This window comes from Aricia agestis, chromosome 4 (assembly GCF_905147365.1).
Source record: "Aricia agestis chromosome 4, ilAriAges1.1, whole genome shotgun sequence".
Lineage (NCBI taxonomy): Eukaryota > Metazoa > Arthropoda > Insecta > Lepidoptera > Lycaenidae > Aricia > Aricia agestis.
This window is the reverse complement of record NC_056409.1, coordinates 13,575,511-13,601,528: the sequence shown is the minus strand read 5'-3', so window position 1 is coordinate 13,601,528 and position 26,018 is coordinate 13,575,511. Positions and strand designations below refer to the sequence as shown.

At 39.9% G+C, this 26,018-nt stretch overlaps 1 protein-coding gene across 4 annotated transcripts in view; it reads right to left on the bottom strand.

Moving 5' to 3' along the window:
* Positions 1-3,998: 3,998 nt before the first annotated feature.
* The window catches only part of LOC121726063 (homeobox protein prospero), an 88,953-nt gene continuing 66,933 nt past the window's right edge, over positions 3,999-26,018 (bottom strand). For 3 of the 4 annotated variants that reach the window (XM_042113287.1, XM_042113285.1, XM_042113288.1), the window contains exons 4-7: positions 19,489-22,030; positions 18,440-18,594; positions 4,878-5,022; positions 3,999-4,585 (exon numbers count right to left, since the gene is read on the bottom strand). In XM_042113287.1, coding sequence (XP_041969221.1) covers positions 4,406-4,585; positions 4,878-5,022; positions 18,440-18,594; positions 19,489-21,954 — 2,946 coding nt within the window. In that variant the 5' untranslated portion in view covers positions 21,955-22,030 and the 3' untranslated portion in view covers positions 3,999-4,405. The remainder of the gene's footprint in view (positions 4,586-4,877; positions 5,023-18,439; positions 18,595-19,488; positions 22,031-26,018) is intronic. The other variant, XM_042113289.1, reaches the window with a different exon arrangement.

Genomic DNA, 26,018 nt, shown 5'->3' with positions numbered 1-26,018 from the left:
TGTAGTAAGGTTAGTTTCGTGAGTAGGTGTGGTTTGTCTGAGGCTCACAGATTACAATAGTGACCTAGCAGCCATCCGTAGACAAATACCGAGGAATCGCCTTTTCCTTTTTTTTTTCATCTTAAAAATTGCCTTTTATCATTTTTACATCCAGAACCATATAAACATCTTTTAGTTATTTATATATTTTTTTATCTATATAACCGCCGCGCCCCGCCCGCCGCGCTCGCGGCTCAACTTTTTATATACAAACGGTTTATGCTCCTAAACGTTTAATATCCGATACTATCTTAAAATTAAATACAAAAAACGCATGACACTCTAAATTACCTAACGTCCATTTTTGTCACCGCTATAATTTATGAAATTTTGATTTTTACACCGACTTTAGAAATATTCAATACAAAAATACTCTTTCGAATAAAATTTTATACACGCCTCATTTATACGGCGGCGAGGGCGGGCGGCGGGGCGCGCGGGGGAAAGAAAAGCTTTGAGCCTCGTAATCTTAACATCGTGAAATTTGTACTAAATATATCAAGGGCGAGCGGACGCGGCCCCCTATCACTTAGCCGAAATGCGAGGATATCGAAAACAATGCCTAAACACTAGACGAGTTAGCGCCCGCGCGCGGCCCCCCCCGCCGCCCGGACGGGCCGGGGAGCGCCGCGACGGACGATTCACTTTAGTAATTTTGTCAATTTAATTTTGTATCTAATTTTATCACCGGCGACCGCGTCCACTCGCGTCGTTTTACAAATATATCATACGAAATTATGTCGCGAACGGACAGTAACGTACCGAACGAACTCAACAACGTAACACGTGCTCGCGCGCCGCGGCGCGGAGTGAAGACCACAAGGATATTCAAATCAGACTGTCTCCTGCGACTGTTTACAAAATAATGAACCTTCGAGATCTGTTAGGACTACGCGGTACCGAGCACCGGGGTGGTCCCGTGGTGGTAGGTACCACCGTGGTGCCCGCGTGGTACAGTCGGAGCTCCACGCTGGGAGATACCGGCAGCTTTGTTTTTCTCCTAATAGTACCCTCCGTGCTCAATTTTCGATATAGATTATAAACGAACAATACTTATATTTATATCTACCTAATCCAGCATTTTTCTTAATGATTTTGTATAGAAAAGTGATACAGCTATTTGGTACATCTAAATGTTTCTTACATAAAAAATGAAATTCTACACAATAGAGTCTATTACAATTTCCAAAATTTAGGAACCATAATACCCAAACGTGAAACCGAATTTATCGTACATAATACATATATCGTTTTTGTCTATATTTAATTTTGAAAATCATCACATAAATATCGTTCTACATAGATAGTCCGAACGTTTCGTAGACGGATTCGAAAATATTAAAAATATAAAGAAAAAACATCAGATACACTTTTATGAAACTTAAATAGACTATCATCTACGCTAAATCGAAACGATCAGTGCCGAAGTAGCCGAAAGGACGATTTACTCTACGAATACATATCAATAGTATAGATACAAACACGAGTCACAGTCAACACCGAATTTTGTACTCTGATGCGGCATAGCCCCATGATCACTGTGGACTAATTCATTTCGATGTTTCAAACTTGAGTCTTATTTAAAATTTAGAAAAATTGTCAACCGATAACTATAAATATTGAAAAAACTCTAAAAACCCGGAAGCGTATCGGCTCGATCGTACGAATTATATCCATTGTGGTCTCGTCTGCTGCACAGTGCACAGTGCACTCACTCAAGTAGAAAATCCGGACAAAACTTCACAAACGAAAACGTTACTCTCACCTTGCCTGAAAATAATTAACCTAATCGTAACGGCTCCAAGTATCTGCAAATTACGGCATGTCGGTTGATTACTGTCGATGGAAAATCAATACATTCTATTGTAATGTGTGTCGTAGCCTGCTCGACGACGATCGAAGACGAATGAAAAATCTATGGAGAGATCGGATTAACGGATTCATTACTTACTATACAAGGAATAAAATAGGTTACCGTGGGCCGCGCCGGAGACGAGCTCGAGCCGGGGATCGGCCGGTGGCCGCCGGGAGACGGCCGTCGCTCCCGGCTCCGGCGCGGCGCACCGGTACGAACAAAACGAATAACTTTAACAGAATACAATTTAACGTAACACGGAGCGACGCTCGCTGTCGAACGAGCCCTGCGGCGACTGCGTCCATGCCTACGACCGACGAGAAGTGGAAACTGAACCCGGGCTATTGCTCGTGATGTGTGGCTGGGCGCACTTGACAGTGGCGGGGGGGAACTTCCGAACTAAAAACCGGCGTGTCGAAAGGGGGGCGGGAGTCTGCGTTTACTGTGTCAATGTCTCAAAGTGTGTCGTCTCACGCTTAACCTAAGCATACCAGTCGACGCCTGGTCCATCCTAAACTGAGGTAATCTTATCGTAGTAGTTTAAATGGTTACAAATGAAACGTTAACAGAGTTTAATATCAAATGAAGAATGCTTACACTCGCTTAGCTAGGGCCGACCGCTCGCCTCGCGCGGTTTACGTACTATTAAATAAGGATGGTGTAACTTTTTTTACAATTCCGCAAATCAATTCGCAATTTCCATTTGTCTATTGTTCTCACTTAAATATCATTAACACTAAGATAGAGTTAGATTATCGTCTTCTGTATTAAAATTATCGTAGTATATACACGGCGCTATATATCTCTGTACAACTATCTATCTTACTGCTTTATATCTATATTAATAAGCGAAACTATTATATATTGTATCATTTCGTCCTGTGAAACTGAGGATGTGAACTGAAAGTGTCTCCGCGTGGCGAGGCGGGCGGCCGGCTTCTACTCGTTATAACAAATACATCGAGACGAGCGGTAGATTCGAGCTCGCGATCGGTTGGGATCGTTCACGAAACGTTCGTTCGTTTCGTCGAAAGTGTTCGCGATCGTCTCGTTCGAGAGTCGGTGTTGCCCGACGACGAGCGTCGAATCTGCCGCGCTACATATATCTACGAATGAAACTAAGTATTTTTCTATAGTATAATAGTAATGTGTGTATGTATACTGATCGTTCGTAGGGCGAACTAGCTGCGTGCGTGGGGCGCGGACGGCGCGCGACGACTTCGGTCCGGGCGAGATTCTATCGAGGGCCTCCGTATTAATTTATCGTTTACGTTTTCGTAAAAAATCAACATTTCTGAAGGCACTTCTGATCGGACGAGGTGGCCCAGTGCGTCTGTTGGCGGGTCGCGGGGGCGACCGGGGGGTCGGTCTGTCGGGTGCTGCCTTCGAGTGCGGGGTCGCGCCGCGGGCCGTCCGCCTGCGAGCCGCGCGCGTCACGTGGGAAGCCAAACACGAAACGAAACTCTGTAGTACATGTGGTTAATAGTTACGGTTACGAATACGGATTTTAGTGTGTCCTCTATGATCTATAGTCGCGAGTAGTTGTATTACTGTATAAATCGAAATCAAACAGGGTGACGCGTGCGTCCCGCAAGTTCACTCAGCGATGCTACTGGAGCGCCCACGCATGTTTCGGAATATAATATTTATCTACCGAATAAACTTAACCCTATGTCCGGTGCGGCGACCGCGGTGGTCCGGACAACTGAACATCTGCCGAACTCTGCCGAAATATTCCAAGTACAACTCAGGATGTTTACATAAATCTCAACTCAAGATGCTTACAAATTTTGGAATTTGGTGTCTGTATTATTCTTTATTCTATTGAAAAGTCTGCACGAACATATAACCGGCTATCAGTATAAAAATAACGCTTAATTCTTTGTCTGTGGATCGAAAAATAACCCTGCTCTATTGTACTAATGTCTATGGTTAATGTTAATTATTCCTAAAATAAGTATGACGAGGTAAAGGTTGACAATTTCAGGCGACGCGGAAGCGCGCCGGAACAAAACGTCATAGGAAAAGAAAACCAAAAATAAAACATGCTCCAAAAGGTCGAGGAAGAGGATCGGGAGGAGAAGTAAATAAAAACAACGAAACATTAAAAACTTAAGCAGTTAATATATTAATCGTTTTTTCCTTAATGAATAAATCAATAAATGATTTTAAGATATACATAACTATAAAAACCATTTACGATAATACTTAATAATAATATAATAATAATTATATATAGCGAAATATATTATATGTGCACAAATAAAATTCTAGGTGACTTAAATTTTCTCTTACTCGTTATAACCTAATGAATTTCCTAGAGAGCGCGCGCGGGGCTGTCGCCCGACGTCCAACGTCCAAATCAATTTTTTTATAATTTAATTAAACTTTTTTATCAATAATTTTGAATCTGAAGGCCTAAATGCGAGTGTCGTAAAATTTTGGTGTGCGAAACGATCGTCCAATGCAAAATTTAGTTCAGCCGAAACGTTTGCCGAGGCGATTTGGCGCTCACTCCAACTGCTCCAGGAAGTTCGGTGACTTGAAGTACTCGGGGACGGGGTCGTCCAGCCGCGAGATCACCTTGTAGATGGACTTCTTCCAGCTCTGCTCCGCGTCCTTGCCGCCCTGGATGGCGCGGAAGAACTCGCGCAGCGTCTGCTCCACCACATATCTGAAGTTTGGTGGAACCTGGAAACGAAATATCGAAAGATTTAGTGATGAAGTTTTTGAGCCTATTTGGTAGCAGAGTCTAAGTTTCACGTCTACTATTTGCGACTTAATTGAGTCGGTTCTTTATAAAAAGACTTTTAATAACTATGTAGACTACTAAAATGCGCTAATTCTGCAGCATCAAATCAAGAGTGATCGTATCACTCATAAACCTATAATGCTGTATCACTCAATGGTATCACTAGAAAGAGGCTAGAAGATGGCTACAACACGGTTTGCTATTAACCAGACAAAAGAGGATCGTACTCACTTCAATGTGGTTGTTTCTGTTGTAGTGAAGGTTTAGGACTCGGTATAGCTCCGAGTCGCCAGCGACGTGCAGGTCGTCCGCCGCCTTCAGCCCCTCGCTGATCGCCTGCCGCGCGTACTTCTCCATCTGGATGTAGTAGAACTCTCTGGAACAATAGGAGAGATGGTTCAGATAATGTATTAAAAAGCCCAATGAGATTAAGTTTGAGCAAGCAGGTATAGGCTATCGGCTATTGCTGTACGAAGGTTGTGACAACCTGAAGAAGCTTGTTCGAGCAATGTCCTTCATAATTCTGAATAGCTGCTGAAACAATTTCGGCATCATTCCTAGTCGTTGTTAATTGTTGCTTAGTGTCAGTGATCCGTTTATTGGGGATACGAGCTGAGCTGGGCTAATCAATGGCTGGGAAGCCTGTAATGGCGGGCTAAGTGCGCCGATCGCGAGTGGCGCCGAGTGGCGGGCGTGTATGTGGGTTCACCTGCCGTGTCACACTTGTACAATGAAAATATAAAAAGCCCTCGAAAGCCGTCGAGGGCGGAAAGGATTTGATTAGTCATTTTCGCTCAGTCCGCTTGTCGCTTCGCTATCTTCGCTTCGGTTCGCTTACGAGAGCGCATCGAGAGTCTCGCGAGGCTAATTACTTACGAGTTCGCATTCAGACGGGCTAATTCAGTTTTTCACGTCTCGTCGAGTGATGTGTTACTTTTGGAAAAATCGCTGCTACTTTTTAAAACAAAATTTTAATGTAATTTCTCCGAATACAATTAGAGTACCCTTTCAAAAGCTTTTAATGATACAATATCCGCGCGCACGTAATATGATGAAAAGAAGTAAACTACGTAGGCATACTCTCAACCGCACTTTTTTGGACTAATGATACTAACACGAATATTTTATTAGATGTAAATGTTAATAATAGAATTTGGAGCTCCATTTTCCGAATAGCTTTAAGTCTACTTGCGAGGCGGAAACGAGCAAATGAATATCGAATTTTTTTAATTTCGAAGAAGCTGGCACATAACATAATAACAAACATATGGAACGGCATTTCGAATCACTCAATAGTGGGTTATCAATCGAGGCGGATCATCTCTAAGCCACTCGCGAGAGCGGGAGCACTCGAGCCTCTCACTCGCACGCCGGGGTTTCTATTATTTTTTTAATTGGCACTCGGCGAGAGATCGCAGCCTTACTAATTGAGTAAGTAAATGAAGTGTCTTAATAATTAGATGTCTTTTTAGCTGGTGAGAGCTGAGGATCATGTGCTCGTGCTCCACGCCTGGCCGTGTTTAGCTAATTAGACCTGACACTACACCCACCATTTTGTTGTAGTGCATGTCGAGGGTATGTGTTCGAAAATATCAAGTACTTTCGAAAGCCATAGATTGGCTCACCTGATGGTACCCTCATTTTCGAAAGTTACAGAGCGAATATGACATTTTCTACTGCGAGAGTATCGTGAGAGAACAGCATTTGTTGAAGACAATTAATATTCTAAAATTAAACTGAGTACATAATAATTTTTCGATCGCGGTCGATAAGATCCAAGTGTTCCTCATTAGTCATTACCATTTGAGGCAAGTGTTTGAACAGATGTCATCATTAAATAAATCTTCTCTCGAGTGGGTCGTTAGACACTGTATGAAGAGGATATTATTACTAATGTCTTGATGTGGAAACTTCAAAGTTCATTAACCGAAACAATATCACCAAGACATGTCATCTCAGATTCTAGATCAATAACAATTAATGAACTGAGGGGCATTTTATAAAAAAAGCTTGTGAAACATGGGGCTCACATCTCTATTATTTTCTTTATTTTGCATTCAGTTGTTGCATGATTAGAATCTGCTTTCAAATTTTCAATTTGTAAGCATCCAGCGTAACCGCAGCCTGACATGCGGGCGCTAAGTAGGTGAGGTTAAAAAAGAAACTTTGACGAAGAAACGGTACTGGTTATAAATTGTTTTTTAGTTATTCAAATACGAGCTCACATGATTTTTTAACTTTAAGTTTCTGGCGCTAAAATTCTTTTTGAAAAAAAAAACTTTTACTTACTAGAAAATGTGGGATCAAAAGCAAGAAACCGTTACGAAATCAGCTGTTCCCATTGTATATTAGCAAAAAAATTAATTCCAACATTGGACCATAAGACCTCACTTTAAGGGTCAACTTTGCTTAGTACTGAGCGAACTTAACACAATTGATCATGCAAGAATGGCGGGAAACGTCTTCAATTAAATGTAGTCTTTATGTTAATGATCTCAGAACATAAAATCCGGTGATTGTGATCGGCTTTTGTGTGCATAATTCTTAAGATCCCGTCTTGCGTCTACCTGGAGGCAAACGTCTTGAATGTCATTGTTTGACGAAGGCAGTTGGCATTTTTTGCAACAACGCCGAAGCCCGGATAAGGCGATGAAAGGCATCGAGCAGAATAACTTTTGATGCGAATGCGCTCCTCGAAACAATAAAATAAACTTCTTAATGAGAAATGTTGACTATAACATACTAATGATGTGGGTGAGTGTAAGAATATGACAGAGTTTAAGATTAAAGTTCTATCTTGAAGTTAGACTTATGACAAAAAAGTAAAGCTGTCTATTTTTTCAGAAGGAATCAGCACAGAATGTCCTCAAATTGCTGAGTAGCAGATAATTGGTCCATGGTAGCAGTAAGTTAATATTATAATTGATAAACATATTAAGATCATTATGAAATATTTCTAAAAAATATTTAGGTCGTTATGAACACTTTCAATTTCTATCATAAAAATCCCACGACAATATCACCAAGACATGTCATCTCAGTGTTATATGCAAAAGACTGTAATAAATGTGTGTTTTATTGGAGTTTGTGATCGGTAATTTCACCGCAATGAGTAAGATGGGGGACCTCGGTGTTAATCTTAGGGACCCCTCAAGAAAGCTTCGATTCCCGTGTGAACCGAACCACCGAAGACTTCGTAATGTGTAGATAGTTACCCTATTGTGAATTGTAATCTTATTCAATAAATATTCAGTGCAGGTCTATTTCAAAGATACAGTAAACAATAATAATCATTGTAAGTAATCATAAAAATAAAGTTTTTTAGAACTTAGTGTCTGTGGTTTTCTAAGCTGATTTTTTAATTTTTTTTTTATTTATTGATACACAAAAATGAATATACAGTTAACATATAACAGTGTTAAAAAGCCCATACTGGGCTTGTGCTAACACGGCAAAATGTTCTTGGCACATGCGTTTGACCGTCGCAGTATTTAGATAATTTTATGCCATGTCTATTGCGAAGATGCAGCCTGACATTATGAAATTCTGTGTATTTGCCGTGTCTACAAGACTCCGGGTGCGTAGCTCTACAGCCGCTAAGACGTTGCAGGGAAGGGTCAGGGCATTGTTTATTTTTTCAAGTTTCTTCCTTTCATTGTTGACTCGTACGGGTGCGAATGTGGAATCCCTTTTTGTAATTTCGTTAAAACTCGATTTCTCGCCTTTCGTTTAACCGTTGCCTTTTTTTCTCATTTTTGCAACGTTACTTTGGCATATTTTATACAAGAAAAAATTAATTGTGGTAACCATCACTTAATGTATTGCGTGTTTCAATTTGAAATTATGTTAATAATAATATTTATTTTTATAATTAGCCTATGCTGGGCGAATGCCTCTTCTATTCTGTCCATTCAGTCTTCCATTTTCCTTGCTCCTGCGCCACTGTTGGCCAGCCCGGCTGGTATGCCTCCAGCTCGTCGCGCCATCTTTTCCTTGCCCGGCCACGGTTGCGATTTGCGTCGTCCCTCTTCAGGTACCCTGCACTCTATCGATATCCTTGCCCAGCAATTTTTTATAATAATTTTAATTCTCTATTTGTTCGTTTAGAAAAAAAAATACTATCGTGTCGTTGCTGATACGCTTTGAGGTATGCGTTATATTTTTATGTCTTAACTAGGATTATTCTACCGTTATCTGTGTAAAGTAATGAAGTAATTTCATTCATTATTCTAAACACCCCCATGGTGTTGTTGAGAAGACGCGGTCGTTTGTCAGACAGATGCGCACGCGCCCCCATTTCATACTGACAAGATCTCATATCGCAGATTTTGTACATTCTATGGTGAAAAGAGTAGCTCTTTAACAATAGGGTAAATATTTGCAATTATATTTTGTTGCGAACATTAAAGATTATATTTTGTACTAAAATACTATACTAGGAGAATTACTAACTCTATAAAAGTCGTTATTTTTTATCCCTCTTACTAATGATAACAATATCCACTCTGTGTTTGTAGATGTTCTAGTTATTCAACGCTCATTCATCGTCTGAAGTATGAAAAATTGCTTGACAATGAAGGACAAAACATGATTTTTTTTATTAGAAAGAGACCGTTAGTATAAAGCGAAATTTCCCGTTAAGAAACATCTTAACGGGACTAGCATGGTGTCGTATGCGGGTCGCGGCGATAAGGTAGCTGGTAAACTCCGCGTCTTTTCCTCGTCACATCCGTTCCTTTATTAACCACAAACACTTTATCAATCCTCATTAATTAGGAACTAAGTATTATATTTAGTTGAATAATAAACGTTATGGTCTATAACAGTTGGCAAAAACAGGAATTTAATAACTTTGTGTTATGCCTGATAAGGATGAGGAATTACTAGAATAGTACACATAGACTTCAGTAGAAGGAGACCTCTGCTATATAAACTCAATATATTGTGTTCATGATTAAAAGTTCTTTAGCTCGAAACATTCTAAGCTCGCCTCTCTCATTAGACCTTAATAAATCAATACCGGGGGAGCTGCACCGATGATTACATCATTCAAACGTACCCAACAAAAACTCATAAAGGGCAAATTCAGTTCCCGAACGAAAAATAGTTTTCAGACATTTCCTAGTGACTTCACCAAACACACTCATTTCGATCGTTGCCAAATACAATGGTTATTAAAACCTGATGCACGGCGACTCAAATGATACGGGGAGGTAATCGCTATGTACAGGGAGTATGTACCCGCGCCTCGCCTGTGTGCTGCTGGTCGGCGTCCAGCGGCGAGCACATGGAACTATAGACAAGCTAATTAGCTTTTATTTTTTCATTTTAAGGTTAGTTTTTTTTTATTGTAGCCGTTTTTTGTGACAATAAAGACTTGTTGTAATCGTTGAGATTGAAAGCGTGGATACAATAACCAATTTTTAAATATAACTTTTTTGCTATCAAAAATGTGATTTGGCATGATTAAAGGTTCATTCTAAGAACTTAATTATTTATGCCCATAATAATACTCGGAAGACTGAATCCTCACGTTTTTTACTGCTAGTAGAGAATATCCTCATCATGTGGTCAGTATCTTCAGATACCTCGATATGCCACGTAGAGAAGTTAAAAATTGGCCGCGTCTACGTTTTTCGCAGGTCTGTGGGAAAGTCGCACGGCTTGGCGCACACACGGGCGGCGCGCACACAGGCGCACGTAAAAGCGAGTAAACTAATACCGGGCCGGATTAATGCTTCAGTTAGTGAAAAACTTTTTTCAGACTGCGCCGTCCGACACAGGGACGTACTCAGACAACCGTCAAAGGAAAAATTTTATTCCGGAAGTTATGTAATACGAAACATAAATATAACATTATTAAAAATGTGTAGCAGTTGGGCGTAGGCCTTTTGTGGCAATATAACCAATTATGTTGGAGCACGAATTAAAAAGGATGGGACGTCATATATTTACGCAAATAGAAATATTATGAGACGAGTTACACTCGTATTTAGAAGAGTTGCAACTTTTTTAAGCTCTAAAAAAATTATGAGGAGCTTCATAGATCTACGTAAATCACTCGAATATGCATTATATTATAGTTTGCTACAATAATTGCACACACGGACTAGAAACGACAGCTACTATGTCGTAAGTGTAGTGAGTAGTGACAGCATGCGGGCTGCAGACGATAATCTATACCTCCATGCCGACGACTTTCTCGCGAATAATTCCCTTATCTTATAACGGAATCCAAAACTGGCACAACACTTTTTAGCGCTCGTCTCGCTCGTAAAGTCTATCTAGTCCGCCGAGCGTCGAGAGCGAAGTAACTCAATTATGTCCGTTCGAAAAAAGAGGTTCGTCAAACACGGACTCCGGCCCTGTAATGACTCCCTCCTCGCTGACCTGCCTCTGTCTTGTACCCCACGCTTCAAAAGTTCAGCTCATTTGAGTGCTTGCGGAGATTTTATTACCCCAACTATACTCGGTATTAAAATTTCGAAAAAAGGGTTGTACGCGGCCGTTTAAGGGCCGCACCGCTGACCGTTCGCGGTTACTTGATTTCAGGATTAGTTCGCTAATTACTGTTTTGAGACAGTTTCAAAAACCGGTTCTCCGTTCTTTATTTTTAGTCGCTCATCCGCTTAGCTCGCTCCGAGTGTCTGCGTGCTTTGAAAATTAAAATGTTTAATATTATGTGCAGAAGTTTCATGTTTTATTTTTGCGAACATATTAAAGTGGGGGCTCTTGTTGTGGCGTTTACAACGGAGAATGTGTACATAAAATGTAGGCATTACTAGGCAATATTTTGAAGTTAGGTGCACCGAATGTAGCATCGTATCATAGAATTTTCTTGCTTATGTTAAGCAGTGAGACAAGAATACTAATTAGTTGATCAAACATCTTATTTAGGGGATAAAAAATAGCAAAATACATTCGTATCTTATAATAAACCGAATAGTTTTGTATTCGTTTGTGGGGTACTACGGAGTCTATGGAGCGAATCTCTTGACTTTTACTAGCCCTCATTATACCGATAATGAATACAGTATAAAAGCAAAACAGAGAATTCGTTCAGAAAAAAAGTTAAATGCAATAGGGGTTATTTTTACATAAAGATATGAAAAAGAATATGTAAAAATCCGGTGGGCACGTACAATAGCGCCGCGCGAGTACCCGCTGATATAGATTCTTTTTATCACGCTGAATAGTAATCCGAGAATATGTTTTAATGTGAAAGCGCGTTGATCACGTGTCTAACAATAATTACTTTAGTGTTGCCAGGCGTCATTACGTCAAACCGCCTGCTTGCCATCGCATTTTCAGTTTTACTCAAGTTATTTCCCCTGGGCTCCTCCATTGCTATTTATTACTAAGATTTCCGTCGGAGCGTGTCACTTCAACTTATAGAAAAATTTATACAATTTATTATAAAATAATGTTAGTTTTCACGCTGCACCTTTTTTATTAAAATCTTTTCTTATTAGTGACAATATTTTTTTTAATATCGCGGCTTTTGTTGTGGATATATTATGTCGAGCTATCGATTTTCTGCCGTGCTGACCGTTTTGTAGTATACATTCGAGCAAATTTCGGCAAAAGTTTATTAAAGTTGTCAAACGCAAGCCCGTCACTATTTCCAATCATGGGTGAATAAGAACTAGTGTTGTCACTTCAAGCTATTTGATTACTTTTTGACAGAATATGTTATAGTTTTAAAATTAATTATCACAACATTTTGTCCTTGTATCGTTGTCTTTGGCGTTGTGGTCGCTATCGTCGACAACGGAAGTCGCGCTGGCGCAGCCTTATCTCCCGGAATAAAGTCCTAACCCGGCCAGCGGTGGAAGATCTCTAGCGTGCCGAGGCTCTTATATCCAACGTTTGTTTCGTCAAGCATCGGGGGGTCAGCTAGCGCTGGACATGTAGCAAGACAACTATGTTAACAGTACATTTTATTATTGTAATTGACACTAGTAATGTGTATTTAATTAATAAGTCTTTTGTTACAATTTCATAACACAATAGGTTTATTCATTAAAAATGTATTGGTTGCATTTTCTTTTATTTAACTACATACAACATCCTATGACATAGCTTCTTATGTTCATATTTCATACAACTTTTATGTGTGGCATATCCAGCTTAAATAGGATAAGTCTTAAGTCTGTTGTGCCAAGTGTTGTGGCCCGGCATTCGTGTTTTTACTAATTATTTCAAAAATTTATAGCTTAAATACTGGGCTATGTCGTGTTAATTCGAACTACGCCCTAAGAAATGACAGGTGTAGCGACAGTCAAAAGTAAAAGGCGCGGCATAGGCTGTATACACATGGGAAATTACCCAAGTGCCACGACACTAGTCTGACCCCGCCCTAAGACGTAATTAATTAACTAACGAAAAACTTGCACGTACTTACGATTTTTCTGTCGGAGAACATTTTTTTAAATGTTTTTTCGCCTAATTGAAGTAATCACATGAAGAATTTGAGAAAATATACAAATACCTCTAGAATTATGTGTACTATAAGTAGGCATTATTAGATATTTCGTACATAATGGATTGAAATGCAAAAGGACATTCTTTTGTTTTCACAGTCGCGTGACACCGCGTACGTTTTTAATGTTTATGTCAGTGTCATGATATAATTGGGATTTTAAGGCAGAAATTAATAAAGGACGCCTCGCCTACTCCTTCGGCCTAGGTACGGCCTTTCATGTCTTGTAAATTATAATATTCACGTAACGAGCACGTTAGAGCTAAAGTAATGATGGTAATTTTTAAAGTGCCGCGTGTGAATTTGATTGGACATGCTTTTAGCGGGGAGGGGCAATTAAAAAACTAATGCCCCATCGAAGACAAGATAAGGTCGGCGGTAGGAAGAAACCTCCACTTTTCTAATTACGCTTTCATTAGTTGATGGATGCCTTATTCATGTGCGGGGCTCGCGTCAGTTCTACTTGAGTCATATGTACCACTATTGTGAAATAATAGCTTCTGTTTGTTCGTATTGAAAATATTTAAATTTTTATTCACATTTGCAAGAGTAAAAAAAAATGAAATGGTTAACATATTAGTGGGTACTTAGTATCGCGCAGAATTCTTTATTTCTTTTGCTATTCTTTATGCGAATGAATTAAACATTTTTTCATGGAGCCGGTTATTAATTAGAATTCTGGTATTCAGGGTTGGCAACGTATGAAAATCTTTTTTCACGTTCACAATAAGTAGGGCACCGGTCAACGCGGCGCATCGCGGCCCCTCGCCCCGCATTTCTTGATTATCGCGATAAGTACCGCGCCTTGCGTGTTTTAATTATATTATTAACGACGATGGCCAGCGAAAGGTTAATATTTTATAATAGACCGTATCGCAATGATATGTAAATATTCAGCCTCGCCCTGCGACTATTAGCCGTTGCGTGTGCGGCCGCCTTCACGTTCGGGAAGCGAAGACACGTTACCAGAATTTACTACTGAGGCGTGACGTCCTTTTTTTTTAGGTTACGTTCCACACGAAGACAGGACGATTCGCCCAATTTAATAGACAATTAAAACACATTACGATATTTTTATTATATTTTACTATACCGGCCGCACACGCTCATGTAAATTAATTTTAAAAGCAAATAGCCACTTATTTTATTAGTCGTAAAAAGCAAAGTTTGTTTGATTTTATACGTCGCAAATTAAAAAAGAAAATGTGCACGAACATCGCCGAGCTCAAAACGGTCTTCGTCAGTGTTTCCAGTAGAACAAAAATAGTCGTCGCGAGGTCTTTTCATAAGACGTAAGAGGTGATGACGAGTAATTAGCAGGTTTTAGGAGGAAAACTACTCATAAGCTTTCTCGAAAGGGTCGTATTAATTACTGGAGGTGCTCGTATGAGCGTGGCGCGGTATAAATGGCCGGCCACTTGGCGCCCTAGCCTCGCCGGGCCTTATTAAAAATGTTAACACGTAAATTAGACTCCACACGCTGCCACTGTATTAGCCACCCAATTAAATTTAGACGCGACTCGCACAATGGCTCAGGCGAGCTACACCTACACCTCCCGGCGAGCGAGATCGGGGGACCGAACTTCGATGTAGCTATGTTCAGACTTCGGATCGTTTCTCCTCACACTCGGATGACGTTTCTAGCGTTTCAATATAAAATTGCACACTTAAGTTTTTAATTACAAAAAAATTAAATATTGAACTAAATATGTACGGAGCGAGGCGGCGCGGTAAGTTAAAAAGGCATATCAAAATTGCGACGTAAGGTTGGTAACATTTCCGTTTGCCGCCGTGAGAGTCCTCGCGTACGAGAGATTTTATTCTCAGTTGAATTAATTAAAATATTTACTTTTGATACGAGCCATTCTAATTAGCGATCCGCCTCCTACTTTGCGCGGATTCCTCGACGATTTAATGAATCATAGTAAATATTTTGTCGCGCTCAAATGAGCGAGGGGGTCGGATTATTTGATTCATTACAGTTTTAAAAGGACATTAGCATAAATGGGAGCTCGCGTAGTGTGCGGTGGTGTGAAGGTTTAAAAAGGTCGAGCCTGGGTCGGTCTAAGTGCGCGCCCTCGTGCGCTCGTGCGAGCTGCGACTAGTTGGATGTGTGTAAAGATTAATTGGAGTGTCTAGTGTTCTAACAATTTACGACGCCTTCTCTGGCGGGCCGGCCGCAGACCACTTCTGCGCGACTTAATTAAGCGAAATAACTTAAACGACTCACCGGTCCTAATTAGTGCTATCGTCGGCTAATTCTACGAGCGACTCTTTGTTTGCAGCCTGCGTTTCTTTGAGTTCACGCGCCAAAAGAATTTGTCTTTGCCTCGACTTTGCGGGTGTTTGTTTTGACTCGGAGTTTATAAAGAAGCTGCGCTCGTTTATAGACAACTCTGTCAACAGAGTGTGAATGTAACTTAAATACGTTATTGGACTTTTCCTTCTCTTAATTTTGTAAACTGCCGGACGAGCGTTTAAAAATGTTTGTGAGCTGAGACCGCTTTAAGTTTTAAATCGTCCTAAAATAATATAAGTAACAATAGAAAGTATTTAATTATAATATTTACTTCGTAATTTTCTTGCAATTTCCCGTAGAAAGCCGTTAAAGGAGTGAACACACTATGCAACAAAGCGTTACTAAAAGTCCTATAAGGAGCTCTCGTCGCTAGAACCCTTGAGGTCTGTATGAAGAACGTCAACAAGTGGGCAGTTGTGTAGAGCTTTCCTTATTCCTTCGAGCCTCACTAAGGACATTTTTGTAAAAACCCTTTATTTTTATACTCTTTTCCTCGTATTGTTATGAAAATTTACAAAGAGACGAACGCTTAAGTGCTATTGTTTACGTTAGCGATAAAAAATGTTAGTTTCTAAAAACATATCAATTATTTAGCTGCTTATCGAGAGTTTAATTTGTAAGTGTTCGATAATGTTAAAGTAATTAATTTTATGTTTGTTATGTTCATTAAGATTTTTAACAAGCAATAAACCGATAACCTTGTGCTCCTAATTAAAACGTTATCTTGTATGGTAGCTGCTATCGCGAAACATTTTTATCCCGCCTACTTTCCTGTAAGAATATTAACAGTTAAGGATTTGATATTTTTTTTGCACGTAGATTATTTATATGCTTAGTTGACTATACTTATCGATTTAAAAAAAAATAAGCCATGTTAAATTAAGTGTTATGAGAATTGGTAGTGGAGATTATCTGTAGATGATAATTTAATGAAAAGTTCAGGTTGTCCACGTTGTGTCCACCGACCGGTCGTAAATTTAAAAGGCCATCAATTCAGTGCGTCTCAGACACCTCGCGGTAATTGCGTTCGTGCGATTGTAGAATGACCCTCACCCTTTCAGTTTTCCTTTCAGAGATGTTTATCGCGAAGGAAATGGCCGTTTTCCGTTGTCCACAATGCACCCATTAGGGGACAATACTAATGGCACTAGTTACAAGCTTTGACGAGGTTTTTCCGATTTTTAAGTTATTATTTGTGGAAAAAAACTCGTTTCAATTCAGACTTTTGTTATAACGCGTTATTCTCGAGTGTTCAAGATAGTTATGTCATCAACAATGTTTCCTTTATTCTCGTTTTATACACAAGGAAAAAACAGCACACTTAATGGTGGCTATATGTTTACATAATATCTTATAATTATGTCGATATTAAAACTTATTCAGCAACACCTTTAGGAAACACAACCAAATGTAGAGTCATTTTTTATCGTGGACATTTTTTTTATCATTTACGGGAAAAATACTGTGGATCAATCATTTACGGGAAAAATACTGTGCGATATTAGTGTTGCGCTTATCAATGCTTTCAGTTCCCCTTTATCTTTTAGATAGTGGGAACACTGGCTTGAGATACGAGCAGAAAGCTTCAATATGGAAGTTTCGAGTGTTCTGTATACAGTGACGTGTGGCCTTTACTGGATTATAGATAATGCTTATTGCTTATATTGATTTTGTTTGTTTCCTTTACATGAAACTCTAATACGGCAAACTTTACGTCATTCTCTATATATGGCATTTTCAACAGTAAAGCAAAAATTTTGAAGTGCAATAGATTAACTATTATATTTTATTAGATTTTTTATTATTTTATATTTTTTATTTATTTTATATTTGATTTAGATTAGATTAATTATTATATTAAATTAGTATTGTTGTCTTTGCATGTTCAAACTTTTCCGTAATCACCAGGATATACGTCGAGTTTATGTAGTATATAATTCTACAAAAAGACAAGAAAAATCTTACAGTTCACAATTATTTAACATTTTATTTTATACCTTTAAACTTTGTCAGTTGGACTATGAGTATTGAAAATGTATGTCTTTAAATATTTCCTTTCGTTTTGTATTTGATAGTACCCCATACCTGCCGTATTGAAATGAGTGTATGTTCGTGTGCGACAATTAGCAAGAAGGGTGGTGTTTATCAGAGGAGCAGGTGGCGTTATCGCCGGACTTAGATAACGGAAAATTAGTCGAGTACAAATCAATACTTGAACGGGAACTTTCCGTTACTTACGCTGTGACTGCCGATAAAGCTTTTATATTTTTTCTTTTCTAAACTCTCGTCGCTCTACATCACTATATACTGCTAATAGCACGTGAATTGAAAATGTTCAATTAATGACTTCATGTTTACCTTAATGAATATGTTACAAATTATAGACCACCAACCTTCGTTTGTACTTTCTTAAGGCAATTTCTTCATAAACTATTCTGTTGGATCACGCCGTAAAGAGCACCGATTGAAGCCCACCTATGTTTTAAATCTGACACGAGCTAACCAGCACTTATGACGTCACATTATTTATTCTTTAAAAACAAATCGAACGCGATCAATCTTTAATTTACGTCGAGGCTACTTCAAGTTTGATTCTTTAATGAATTTGTCACTATTGCAACATTCACATATCTACACTAGTGCCACCCCAACTGTGAATTTGATAATTAGGAAATAGTGAATTCGGGACCCTCTTATCGAATTATAATAGGGCAATCGAATTACACCGGGAAGAGATTTCGTATTAATCGATAGAGATAATTTAGTTGGACCTAATTTATTGCATTTTACTTCATTTCGAGCTACCTTCCTCGCTTGAATAAAAATAATTTGATAGACAATGCAAGGGAACGATTATTTGACTTACAGAAAAGTGCTTCCGCTTCAAAAACTACGAACAAAGTTGGATGCATGTTTTGTAAAGTTAATCCTGATGTAGAAGTGTAGACGTAGCGCCGCAAGCAAGGTTTATTATCAAAGTTAGACAGGCATAAACATGAAGATTACACTCACCTGAAGTTTGAGAACCACTTGACGAGTTGAGCCGTGTTGTTCTTGTTGAATTTGATGTCGGGGAAGTACATTTTGAGGACCGCCGAGCTCGGGTACCGCACCCAGAAGAACATCAGCTTCGCCTTGCGGAGGTGCATCGGCGTCAGGGTGGAGGAGTACACCGGAGTTAAGGATAACATTGTTTGGACGTGCTAAAGTAGTACAACATATCGTTTAAGTATAAGACGGCTTTAGATTAGGGCCAAGAAATAATAATAATTGAAAAATTAGGTGGCCACAAATCTGATTATATCCTGGTATTACGTAGCCTCATTGCGACATTGTAGAATCACTACAAGTTCTTAATCCATTCGCATCTAATCTTATAATGTATCTTAGCAGATGTGACATTTAATTATGCTTCGACAACAACTATAATAGTTTGTCTCTATTGATTTTATATGGTCGCAGAATATCCACTGACGATATAAACTGTATAACATTGACATGATATTATGTAAATTAAAATCCTGAAATGTCTACAATAAGGTTTGATTTACGATGTATTGTACAGTAAAGAGTTAATTCCGGTTTATAATTAAGTTTACGGTTATTTCCTTCATGTATAGATAGACGATAGGCGCAGCGGTAAGCGCAGAAACCGCAGCATTTGTGGGGTTTCCAGAGTCGTATAAAGTCTAACTATAGTGTAGGAAGTAGGTGGCGCAGTCGTAAGGTTAAATACTACAGAAATAAGATATCTGTGGGTTGCGTGCGGGGTTTTAAGTCTCGCTGAGAACATAATGACTGACGTTCGCTATATTTTTCTACTGGCTTTTCAATGCAAAATGAATAGGTTTTTATACAAAAGATAGACACGAATGGATAAAGTAACGAGTAGCCTTCGTTTATTCTCAGCCATCTAGAATTGCCCCGAGCTGTTGTTCCCATGGAATTGGAACACATAAATTAAAACATTTACTTCATAATGTAAATTATGTAAATCGACAAAAAGTTCGTCAAATCTTACGTACAATTACTGAGTGTGTAAATCTATTTGAAAAGGATATAGTAGGCTGAACTCCGTCGTAGGGCAGGTCGGTGGAGTTGCAGTCGGAGTGCGGGTCCTGGGCGTCCATGTGCTGCGGGTGGTGTGGCGCGGCGGCGTGGTGCGGCACGTGCGGGTGGTGCGGGCGCAGGTAGTCCGGCGAGCCGTGGTGCGCCGCCGCCAGCAGCACCGGGTGCAGCATGGCCGGTGCGTTCGGCAGCGGCGGCGAGTCCCGCTCCGGCGCCGGGGGCGAGCGGGCTAGACCGCCGCCCGCCCCGAAGAACGGCGAGTAAGGCGAGAACACCTGGCTCTCGTGTAGCGAGGGGTTCGGTATCGCCACGGACGTTGGGAGAGCCATCCCCCCGTGGAAGGGTCTCGGCGATGGTGACTCCGGAAACTTGTTTTCTGGCGACTGCCCCACGCCCTCGCCTAAAATTCTGCTAACCGTTCTCGGTGTGATGCGAGTGTCCGTTACCTTGCTGCGTTTTCTCTTCGGAGTCACGACCAAACTCAGGGGCTCCGAGGGGTCGTTGGACTCTCGATCGTAGTGCCCGTTCATGGGCCCAAAGTGCGATTGCAGCGGCTTCGGTGGGGTCTGGAACATTCCTGCAGGAGGTCTCATATGAGCTCCGTGGCCTGGCCCGCCCCCCTCTCCGTGTAGAGGAAAAGAGGAACCAGGCGCGCGGGGACCGTTTAAGTGACTCATAAACATTGGGTTATTCGTCATAAACGGAACGCCGTTAGGCGCACCTGGATGATGGACGGGTGGGTTACCTGACATTTGTCCTGACGGTCGCTCTGGAGCCTTCGGAGGTGGAGATTTTCTATCTAATAGCCGTGTTGCTCGAATCAAGTCTTTGTTTAGCTGTTCGGCTGCAGCCGCCGCCGCTTCCGATTGTTTTCCCATTATACGTCGCTGATGCACAAAACGGGTTACAATAGAATCAATGAGCGTAGCCAAAGATGCCGTGATTTCGTTTTTGAGCACCTCTGCTAAACTTTCTAAATCGGCACCCGACACTGGACCGACTGATCCAGAGCTGTTTCGTAGTGCATCCAGCCTTTCAGCCAACTCCGAAGACAGGGGCGGTTTTGGAGTTTGCCCCATAGGTCTCTGTTGTGGCGAGTGCTGATTTGATTGCAGTCTTTGTTGATTGTTTTGTTGTTGTTCTGACGCTTCCTTCATTCTAGCCTCTTGTTCTAGGAAGAGCTTCTGACTCACATTAAGGTACATGGCCGCTGCGTTATTCAGGTGTTGATGCGGATGTGGTGGATGCATATGATCACCGGGTGGTAAATGTGGCATGAGCGGAAGGCTGCCGTTGAACCCTGGAGGTAGATGAGGATGGCCAGCAGTATGAGCTTGCATTTTGGCAGACATCATTTTGCTCATAACTTGCGACAGCATATTCGGTGCTGCACTACTAGGTATCGGCGGTGGAACCTCTTTGACAGGTGATGCTGGCTCAGATTTAGGCACTGGGTCATCAATTTGTTCTACATCACTAGAAGCACCGTCGTTGTCGATCGTCTCCGATTCTTGACCCATTCTATTGCACAATTGCAAATACTTTTCTTGCATTTCCGCAAGCTGTTCTTGCATAGTCCTTAATTGAGTTTTTAAAGCATTCTTTTCCACTAATTTTTGTTGAATCGGTGGTCGATCACCATCGTCCTCGGATTCCTCCGATACAGTCTGAGCACTACTACCGTGACTATTAACATACCTGTCAGCTCCACCGTCGTGCTGCTGAGGGTGATAAAGTTTTCTCTTCTTACAACCGTTCACCTGGGGCTGCTGAGGTGCGGGACTGGCGCGCATCGTCGACACAATATTTTCAACACGAGCACGTTTCACATCGGAAGGTCGCGGAGATGCACGTTGAGCGTCACTATCACGGTCCTCAGGTTCATATTTAGGAGCGAGAAGAGGCTCAGAAGATTGAGCAGCAGGTAATGGAGAAGTTCGCGAATCACCAGCACTGTCCAAATTTAACAACGCGTCATCGAGATCGGCCCGAGAATCTCGCGAAGCGGGTCGCTCCGGAGACTGTTTTTCTGCCTTCGGTTCGTCGTTATTATTATTCGCTAGCACGTTGTTATTATCCGGTGACAATCGCAGTAATTCCTTTTTGCGACTCTGCAGGATATCTCGTAAAACACGATCCCGCAACATATCACTTCCGTTGGTTTCGTCGCCGGCATCCTCCTGCTTTGGCGCACGGCCTAATAATTCATTGAGCATTTCGGCCGGTGCGTAGCAGGGACCGAAGAGTCCGAAATGTTGGCGACCCCCCTCGAAGATGGCCCCGTAAAGTCCGCCACTCATGTGTGCGGCGCGCGCGGGCGCGGGTCCGTTCGACGCGAGAGTTGAATAAGAATTGCGCGGCTCCCCGGCGTCCACGCGCTGTCTGACGCGTTTCTGTTTCTTTAGGAGTTTATCCGAGTAGGGCGCGTGTGAGTCGGCCTCCTCCTCCGATGACATCATAGGCGACGCGGGCCCCAATTGGCCGGACGGGCGGCGGGCTGGGCCCCACCGCGCTACTCGAGCCGCATCGCCCGGTCTGGAACAGGGAGGGGGCAAGATCAGCACACCTGCTCGTGCGCGCTCTGTCGTAGACTTGTAGCCGCGCCGGCTACGCGTATGCATCTTATATTTATTGAAAACTTATTTCGCTCTTATGAAATATTATAATATTGTAGAGTAATTTTTTCAATTATACTTATTTCAAAGCAACTTTCAGAAATAGTAATTATATTCTAAAGAAATATAAATAAACATATTTGTTTTTTTTTATTTTAAAATAAATTTAATAAATAATATAAATCGTACAAAACCAAGTTTGATTTTTATTACAAAGCATTATTTTATTTAAAGTTTATCATGAATGATAAGATTATAAGATTTGTATTTTTATTTTAATTAAGTATATAATTTGTACTATGGTAAAAAAACAATATTTTATATTACACACTTATACATATAATTATAAAATTATTTCAGTTTATAATATTTATACTTTCATTTTGAATCGTATTGAATACTTACAAAGATATAATTTCATAATTAATTTTATCATTATTATAACGAGACTTACAAAATCTTATAAGAAAAACTATCTTATAAGATACATTTTATTCCATTCATATTTTCGTTCAAAGCTGATATTGATAAGCTCTTCTTATAAAATTAGTGGCTTAGTTTAGCTAAAAGTGAGCCGTTAATTTCCAGGAAATTAACTTACAGAATTTGTGTTTGCTTCAAACCTAAAGTCATTCAGTTTCATTCCAACAAGTACCTATAATAATTGTGTTTTACAATGTAAAAAGATTAGAAAATAGTTGCAGTTAAATTCAGTACAATGTATATGGCTGAACATAACAAAAGGCATGTATCAGCGACATTAATTTCTTTTGGACCGTGACTCCGTATTCACAGAGGACAATGAATCTAAAAAAATGTTAGAAATAATTCTGTGAGACTTGTGGTAGTTGTGAGCGGGTCCACAACACACAACTCTCAATAATTAGTCCGTATATAGGCAAATGATTACTTGATTAGTAATATAGTATACGGGAAAGTTGTACGTTTTGGGATAAACAGTATTTTAGCTTAAATGACTAGGTACCGTTCTAAATTTGATTAAAATATAATTAATGATAAAAATATACTATAGAGCCGAAATAGAACCTCCTCTTTTTTGGGCGTCGGTTATAATTAAATACACATTAAGAATAATAATATCGTATACTTTATCTTTGGGATTTTCCCCTTTATCTTGGGGAAATTAATAAACAAAAATGTTGGACCAATCATTCGATCCAACACAAATTGATTCTTCTTAAATCTTTAAACTTGTTTTGTATTAGGTTTTAGATATATATTTATTACCCTTTTTCATATAAGCATGATTTATAATTAACATAATATAAGAAAATTATAATTATTGAAAAATCCTTTGGCAAAGAAATTCAGCGTAATTAACAAGCCTTTCTTTCTTTATAAAAGTAAGTGGCAACTAGGCATTTAGCGGGCTCTCAGGATTCAATGAGAGCTCACAAAACCTAGGTCTTTCTATTTGAATTATTAAGGCACGTGCCTGCATGGTTTTACTATGGGGATAATGGGTGGATCTAGCTTGTGTGAAAGATGAAATAATTCTCTTCCTTGATTATATTGTATGTAGATCCGTATTATAGTGGCAGTTTGATATTTGATATTTTGCCTTTTTTTAGGGCAAGGAATAAGATATTCGATCGACAAGGTATATAAATATGTATGGCAGCAGAAATAATGTTTACCTTGTCGTATAATAGAATATAATATTACAATTAATACCAGCGATACGTATTTTGGTCTTTTGAAAGGTGATGGGGCTAGCTAGAAGCACAGGCTTCAAAGGAGCGCTCTTTATATTTTCATTATCATGTTAAGATTCATTCTCAATTCTCATTGCATTTTCTACCAAAAATCTAAATATGTAAAATAACCAGTATTTTATGGTACCAGGCCTACAAAAAAATGTTTATATTATAGTGTCCCTATGAAAAGTAGCCGAGAAAATTCCGTGCCGTGCCGTGTCGGGCCATGCCGTGCCGTCCTGTACCATAAGCGGACAGTGGAGTCGCGGCGATCTCGCGTCTGGACATCCGGGCAATTTGCGCCACAATGAGATGCTATCAATAGCGGATGACTTCCGATGGTGCCGTGACCAACCACTTGCGACCGCCGTCACGGCTGCCTGCTTGTGACACCATTGGTGGACACGCACACCGGTGTGCAAGAAACCACACCCAGTTATCAAATATGACAGGTAGGTGTGAGATAGGTGGACGATTTTTTCTTGATTATAATGCGTTTGTGTCACGGGTTTCTTATAAGAGGAGAAGTAACGTTTGTTTTGGCTAAAGGGATATCTTTTTGCTTTTATTTATGTTTGGAAGGAAATATTAAACGTTTACCTGTAGCTATAGACCCTCTCCAAAATGTTACTAAAATATTAATTCAATTTACTCCAAAAATATGTAAACAGAAAAGGTTCCTAACAGCAATTTATTTTACCCACATAATTTTTTCATAGATAATAAACTCGCAAGTATAATAGTGGGCAAACTTCCCACCCCTTGTTTAATATTAAAAAGTCGTGTATCGTAATTCCATCGCGGCGCACGGAACAATTTCGATAATTACCGCACCATGAATAAGCAATGTGTTGTCAAACTGCGAGCGCGGGAAAGCATAGAGACCTTTGCCTCAGATAATTGACCATTTTTAGGATTTATTATTATATTTCCTGCTTAAAATAGTTTCGTTATAATATTTTACTTTATTAAAAAAACATAATGAATAAAGAAATTCGTCGCGTAAAAAATAAAGAAAATCGGTATTGTGTTGTCCGTTGATCTATCTTGAACAATGTTAAAACTATCATTTCCAATGGAATGCGATGCTATTAGTATTTCGTAGATATTGCGTGATGCAACTTTCAATTATTTTGCTGGTTTTCCTTTTTCCTTCCTTTATATTGTAACCATAATTTGATATTCCCTTATTTCTCCTATACATTATAATGCGATGCTATATTATGTATTTCGTACTGTACATTGCGTGATGTAACTTTCAATCATTGTTTTGCTGATTTTCCTTCCTTTAAATTGTAACAAAAATTTGCATTTTTAACCCCCGACAAAAAAGAGGGGTGTTATAAGTTTGACGTGTCTGTCTGTCTGTCTGTTTGTCTGTGTGTGTATCTGTCCGTGGCATCGTAGCATCCAAACGGGTGGACCGATTTTGATCTAGTTTTTTTTGTTTGAAAGCTGACATGATCGAGAGTGTTCTTAGCTATAATTCATCATCATCAGCCTGCTCAGTCCTGGACAATCAGGTTTTATCTGGTTCATGAAAGGCCGTTAACAACTTGTAGTCGTTTGATAGGTTTTATATTTCATTCTAGTTCGTGATATTTGTGAATATACAATATACGTATACACATAATAATTGAAAGGTAATCAATAGGATATCCAACTCCTCGCCAACTTAGAGCACCAGGTTGTCACGGTGTGTCGGGGGACACGGTGTGTCCCCCGACACACCGTGACAATAATTATGGACTAAAATAATTATTACTTTACACAAGTTAGGAATCATTTGAACTTAAAGGCAGTAAATATTATTTCATTACTTTTCAAAGTTGTTTTGGCGGGGGTTTTTTTAAATTTCTTATTCTTATTTGTCCTATTTTAATTTTTTCTTTAAATTTGCCCACAAGTTAGTTATGGACAGTTGTGAGGATGGTAAAGGGTCGTTGAGCACCGTAGTCCGCTTAGGGTTATTTTATCCATAACTCTCAGAGTGAGCCTTATGTAGTGGGAATAGCGGTTATGCTACAGGTAAAATAAGTCAAAATAGACGGTAAAGTCATGCACCCACGACACGACCTGTTGATTTCCTTTCCCATATCGCACGGGGCGGACAGAGCACCCTCGGTTGACGGACTTTATGCGTATTCGACACATGTTGCTTAGGCTTATCTCAAGATCGACTAACGTTAT